The sequence below is a fragment of the Schistocerca cancellata genome, chromosome 6 (genome assembly GCF_023864275.1).
Source record: "Schistocerca cancellata isolate TAMUIC-IGC-003103 chromosome 6, iqSchCanc2.1, whole genome shotgun sequence".
Classification (NCBI taxonomy): domain Eukaryota; kingdom Metazoa; phylum Arthropoda; class Insecta; order Orthoptera; family Acrididae; genus Schistocerca; species Schistocerca cancellata.
Genome location: NC_064631.1, coordinates 39,854,120 through 39,861,012, shown reverse-complemented (window position 1 = coordinate 39,861,012; position 6,893 = coordinate 39,854,120). Strand labels below are relative to the sequence as shown.

Genomic DNA, 6,893 nt, shown 5'->3' with positions numbered 1-6,893 from the left:
GGGACTCAACATCTTAGGTCATAAGTCCCCTAGAACTTAGAACTACTTAAACCTAACTAACCTAAGGACATCACACACACCCATGCCCGAGGCAGGATTCGAACCTGCGACCGTAGCAGTCCCGCGGTTCCGGACTGCAGCGCCAGAACCGCTAGACCACCGCGGCCGGCGTACTTTGCTTGGCTTCTCGTGTCTTGAAACTCAGTCATCTTCATTCGCGAACAAAAATAGCAATCCTACCTTATGAAATTCACTGCTCTCTGTGTAAACGTACACTTCCATTCTGCGGACGTATACGTGTATGCAGCATCAGCATGCATGAAGTATTTCAGAGTGTAGTTGAACAGCAAAACAGTTAATGTGCAAATGTACTTTCGCATTAAATGTTTTATTCAGCTAGATGCTGTACAGTCTGTGATAGTGATGTGACTCTGAAACTTCTAGTCTCCTCCTCTTCCATTTCTTTTTAAGTTAGGCCACAGACGCAACAGCGGCTACTTCTTCGCCTAGAACACAGTGTGACTCACTGACTAATGGGCAGCTGTTACCTGAGGTGCCTGTGCGGAGGACCTGCCTTTGTGAGCCACTTATCTCCTACCGTCCAGCCGGCCGACGTGACCGAGCGGTTCTAGGCGCTTCAGTCCGGAACCGCGCGACTGCTACGGTCGCAGGTTCAAATCCTGCCTCGGGCATGGATGTGTGTGATGTCATGAGGTTAGTTAGGCTTAAGTAGTTCTACGTTTTAGGGGACTGATGACATCAGATGTTAAGTTGGGTTGGTTTTGGGGAAGGAGACCAGACAGCGTGGTCATCGGTCTCATCAGATTAGGGAAGGATTGGGAAGGAAGTCGGCCGTGCCCTTTCAGAGGAACTATCCCGGCATTTGCCTGGAGTGATTTAGGGAAATCACGGAAAACCTAAATCAGGATGGCCGGACGCGGGATTGAACCGTCGTCCTCCCGAATGCGAGTCCAGTGTCTAACCACTGCGCCACCCCGCTCGGTCAGATGTTAAGTCCCATAGTGCTCAGAGCCATTTGAACCATTTGAAGCGTCCTACCGGGAGCGTCTCGATGCAGGTTCGGAATCTCGCAACTGAAAGGGACAATTTGCTCGCATTTTTCACTTTTTTTTAAGCTTAGGAGAAGTGTCCCGGTTTCTGATACCCAAATTACGTCCATATTTAGTCAGTCTAAGATAAATGTCCGGGTTTGTCAAGTATTATGGCAACCCTAACGAGGGAATTCTCACGGCTCGAAACAACAAGAATTTGGTGTTCCACTGATATTGAGAAGCTTTGCGTATCATTGCGATTATGATGGTGAAACCATTCGATTGCGTTACTCTTAGTTCGGCTACTAACGTACTTTAACTATTGTAATATTGGTACTTTATTTTGCTATGCTGGAGTGTAATATTGTTAATTTAATTTTGGTATACTGAAATCGGTGCTAATTGACAATGAAAGTGGGTTAAAAGCCGTGATCTGTCTGGGGACGTTAACCGTGGATTACTGGGCAACTGTTTCATCAGATATTTAGTCTAGGTTTACCAAGCAGACTAACATTAATGATAATCTTTCAATAGTCATACAAAACCGGTAATATATATATATAAAGGATAATTTAAATAAAAAGAAAGAAATCAGTTTATATTTGGAAATTTATTTTAAGATTGTTCATTGAAATTTCAGCGTATTATACGTGAGTTATAACTGAGCTGGTGCTTTATTTACGATTAAAAAAAATGTGAGATTGTAATTTTACGGAACACATAAAATATGGACCCAAGATTGGGAGACTGGATACAACACTGCATTCATAAAATAACACACGAAGAACATTGAAACATAAGCAAGAAGAAATTAACCACAACCAACAGATTCAGTTTTTACCCAAAGAAATTACGTTCATACCACAATCCTGTCCGTCATGTAATTCCCACACACTGGTATACTAAATTCATATTAACTCTTTGTGAAGACTTCGCAAAAAGAATAGCTGAGGGCTACTTTGATGATTACACCACATGCTTCACGTGGTCAACTTGGTTTACACAAAGCGTACAACTCCACAATAATTTTGATAATTAAAATAAATTAGATCGAAAAGCAATTGACAAAAGAAAAACCTTGAACTGGTTACTAACGTCTTACTATTAACCTGATGGGTCAAACAGTTATATAAGCACGTGGTAGTGGTCTCGCAAAGTACACCCCACGTGGGCTGAACATAAAGAAAAGTTGCTATATTGAAAATATAGTCAAGACAAGACGTTATAATCACACAAGCATTCGCATTTAAGATTGATCTTAGTTAGAGTTACTGATCAACACGTAGTTCCACTTTACTCACAAAGTAGTAACAAAGCAACTACCGGAAAATAATCTGAACTTTACACGAGAATTATACTGCGCTGCGATTTAAGATAACATCGGATATTTTAGACCTAAACCCGAAATAAAGGTGATTAAATTGTTCAGTTAGGCTGAACTTAAGAGATCCATTGTCCTACGGACTAAACAGACACGCGCTTAGCCGGAGATCTTACCACTTCAGATGCTCGCCACGGCCACCCTGCAACTGCCCTACTGCCGAGCGTGCTTCCTGAGGGTGGCTCACAAAGACCAACGGAAGTGGCCAGAGGGGCAGCTTCCTATACCAACATGACAACGGACGGACAGGACCGTGCTAAGGATAGAAACCTCTTTGCTTTTAGGAAGCGTAGCTACCTGTTCCGACGTTGGTCCTACTGTTCTCTAGCAGACAGCCTTGTCTGCTACCCTCAAGCATGCAACTAGAAATACATATGCTCATTCATCCTCTCACACAAAAGGGTAGGGGGATGACAGTATCTTATCATATACAGTATATAAAAGAAAGCGGATGTAGGTTCCGTATGAGACTGTGTGACATGAATTACATATAAGAATTACATATAAACTGTGCTTTAAAGTGTAGTAGTGTGACAGATCGTTCTTGTTTATGTGTAAAAGTAACACGTTCCACTGCTCAGTCTCCTCCCAGATAGTCAGAAACGCCACAGTACATTTAGAAGAGGAATTTATTCCATAAATGGCAACAGATTTAAGAAATTAAACATGAAAGGAATCCAACAGAGACCTTTCACTATGTACACGAGGTTGCACCAAAAAATGCATGAAACAATATGCTGTTGACAATAGACATATTTGGCGAAAGCAAATAACGAGCTGTAGGTAGAAACTTTATGTGGAGCTGTATGACAAACATCACAAATACGTTCAAGACGTTCTTCCGATAACTTTGTTATAGTACTAACAGTATTGAACTTCTTTTGTGGCGAAGCTTTGTAGTCGGCAAGAACTGTTAGCTTATCTTTCAGGAGTATTGTTTCCACCACTGCTGCTAGGATTACAACAACACTATTAATCTCGCTATCATCTATAAAGTCGTTTTCTTCGTGCACTGTACTGTACAATAAAACCTAGTATTTCTGAGTAACCAGATTCACCAAAAACACTGCGAAAGTGTAATCATCCTGTCCTACATTGCCTGCCGTTTGGTAATTCATTCTTAGCTTGGATGCTACGTTATTTAAAACGTTCCCGACATTAACGTTCTTTTATTGAGTTTCCAGCAGCTTAGTATGGCGCTCTTCAGCCTACAGAATTTATTTTAAAAAGAGGAACATAATAATCAATAAAAACAGGCGATAAATTCGGAGACTTAAATGGGAACATGGCGAAAAAAATAGTGGAACTGAAAACATAGAAGCAAAGGGATGATGATGCTAATAAAATACATATGAAGCAGACAGGTAAAAATAATAGACAGAGAATTAAAAAACACGGCGACAGTCTGGTTTCTGTTCGCAAGAGATATAAAATTGACACCCAGCGACAGCATGATTTCTGTTCACAACACTTTCGAAAGACGAATGACACTGAACAGTTGAACATTGCGCTAAAAAGTTGGCTAATATGACATACCACAGCCGAGGGCAGGTGGGGGAACCTGGACAGATGATGGGGAAGTAAAAAGGGGGGAAAGGAGAGGAAAAACGAAGGGGGGGAGGGGGGAAAGGGCGGAAAGGAGCCGATGGAGGACGAGGACCCATAAGAGGGGCGGGGGGGGGGGGGGAGGGACGTTTTGTGTTACATGTGTGACACTATTGACACTGTGGTGTCACCGCCAGACACCACACTTGCTAGGTGGTAGCTTTAAATCGGCCGCGGTCCGTTAGTATACGTCGGACCCGCGTGTCGCCACTATCAGTGATTGCAGACCGAGCGCCCCCACACGGCAGGTCTAGAGAGCCGTACTAGGACTCGTCCCAGTTGTACGACGACTTTGCTAGCGACTACACTGACGAAGCCTTTCTCTCATTTGCCGAGAGACAGTTAGAATAGCCTTCAGCTAAGTCCATGGCTACGACCTAGCAAGGCGCCATTAACCATTTCTAGAGAGAGAGTCTCACTTGTATCATCAAGAATGCTGTATACAAATGATGGATTAAAGTTAAGTATTCCAGCAGCTACGTACTTTTCTTTATAGCATTCATTATGTATCCTGTTTCATACCTCACGCCCCTCTGCGTGAGCTTAACGCGTGCCTTTCGGCTACTTCCGAAGGGCGTGGCAGTCTTGTTACGCCACAACAGACACAATTATACTGAAGACATCAATTGCTTGCTGAGGTTAATCCTCCTTCAAGACTGAAAGCGCCATCGAGTACAAACCGAAAGCAACACAAGCACACACAATCGCGGGCGTGATTAGAAATGTGAGATGGGTCTGTTTGTATACAAATCCCTGTTCGAACCGAGAGACACCCCTTGTAGGTATGGGTGTAGATGTATTCGCCGAGAGGTAGTGGGGATAACTACTCTAGAAGGAGCGGTAAGGCAGTGCGAGGCGAGGCGCGACCTTCCAGCGTCCACCAGCAGGTAGCGCTGCCTGCCGCCGCAGCCTCAGGCGCGCGCCCGCAGAGCGCAGCACCGTCGCAGGTAGCACAGCAGGTGCGGAGGTGGCCCGCGCACTGACGTGTAGTGTCAACATGGCCGCCGCCGGGGCAGGTAGAGCCTGCGCTTGACCGAGTCGCGACTCGACCGCTACCAGCAGCAGTAGGAGCGATCCGTCTCTTCCGCGCGAACCCCCGTGTGAGTGTGCGATCCCGCGACGCCGCCATGTACCGCATGAACTTCTACGAGAGCACGTGCCTGCGCTGCGGCCAGACGGTGTACCAGGTGGACCGCGTCGGCCCGCTCAAGGACTTCACCTTCTTCCACAGCGGCTGCTTCAAGTGCGCGGCGTGCGGCACCAAGCTGACGCTCAAGACGTACTACAACAACCAGCACCGGCAGGAGGACAAGGAGGTGTACTGCAGCAGCCACGTGCCCAAGATCGGGCCGGGCCACCTGGACGGCTCGGCGGTCGGCATCCGCTCGGCGCTCAACGTGCCCAAGTCGTCGACGTTCGTGAACGAGCAGATCCGCGGCGGCGGGCGCGGCGGCACGTTCGACGCGGACGCGCTCAGCATCCGGCCCTACCTGAACGGCCACCAGGGCGCCGGACACGGCCACGGCCACGGCCACGGGCCGGCGGCGGGCTTCGGCGGGCGCGCGTCGCCCGCGCACCACGACCCGCCCGGCTCCGGCTACCAGTACGGCCGCTTCGACGCCAGCGCGCTGCACATCGCGCACGCGCTCAAGGCCACCGAGCTGCAGCGCGCCTACTCCAAGCACCGCGAAAAGCCCATCGACTACTACCTGGTGAGTAGCCACCCCTCAGGAGGGTCACTGTCCCCCGCGTCGCGTGGCTGGTGTCTGGCATCAGCCCCCCCCCCCTGATTTTTGGCTGTGGTGAAACACTGATGTGAAGCGTAGTTTATCCGGTAGTATGCTTGTGACTTGACGAAACCAACGAACGTGAAGCCCAAACAGAGGCTGTGTTAACACACTGACCTGTAGTGCCGTCTAATGTTAACATTCCCTCCATATCTAAACACACTTACTCCAAGTACCGCGAAAAGCCCATCGAGTACTACCTGGTGAGTAGCCACCCCTCAGAAGGGTCACTGTCCCCGACATCGCGTGGCTGGTGTCTGGCATCAGTCCCCCCCCCCCCCCCCCCCCCTGATTTTTGGCTGTGGTGAAACACTGATGTGGTCTAGGTTAGTTTACTCGGTTGTATGGTTGTGACTCGACGAAACCAACGTATGTGAAGCCCAAACAGAGGCTGCGTTAACATACTGACCTGTAGCGCAGCCTAATGTTTACATTCCCGCCATATCCAAACACACTTTGCCGGAAAATTAAAAATGGAAGCTAAATTCAGAAAACCTGTATCAGGAAGCGAAAGTAATAAATGATTTCTGCTATTTGGACAGCAAAATAACTAACGATGGCCAGAGTAAAGAGGATACAAAATGCAGACTTACAATGGCAATGACATTGTTTCCAAACAAGAGAAATCTGTGAATATCGAATGTAGCTTTAAGTGTTAGCAAGTCTTTTCTGGAGGTATTTCTCAGGAGTGTAGCCGTGTATGGAAGTGAAACATGGACAACAAACAGATGAGACAAAAAGAGAATAGACTGTGGAGTCACAGAAGAATGTTGACGCATAGATAGGCAGCTGATATAACTAATGAGAAGGTATTGAATAGAATTGGGGAGACAACAAACTTGTGGCACAACTTGACCAAAAGAAGAGATCGGTTGATGGGACACATTCGCGACATCAAGAGGTCACCACTTTAGTGTGGGGGGTAAAAATCGTAGAGGGAGACCAAGTGATTCATACATTAAGCAGATATAAAACGATGGAAGTTGCAGTAGTTATTCAAAGATGAATAGGCTCGCACACGATGGAGTAGCATGGAGTGCTGCATCAGACCAGTCTTCGAACTGAAGC

General features: G+C 47.0%; 1 protein-coding gene across 1 annotated transcript in view; it reads left to right on the top strand.

The window, feature by feature from the left end:
* The first annotated feature begins 5,165 nt into the window (after positions 1-5,165).
* LOC126191197 (hillarin) overlaps positions 5,166-6,893 on the top strand; it is a 618,826-nt gene continuing 617,098 nt past the window's right edge. The window contains exons 1-2 of the mRNA XM_049931992.1: positions 5,166-5,544; positions 5,587-5,750. Coding sequence (XP_049787949.1) covers positions 5,166-5,544; positions 5,587-5,750 — 543 coding nt within the window. The remainder of the gene's footprint in view (positions 5,545-5,586; positions 5,751-6,893) is intronic.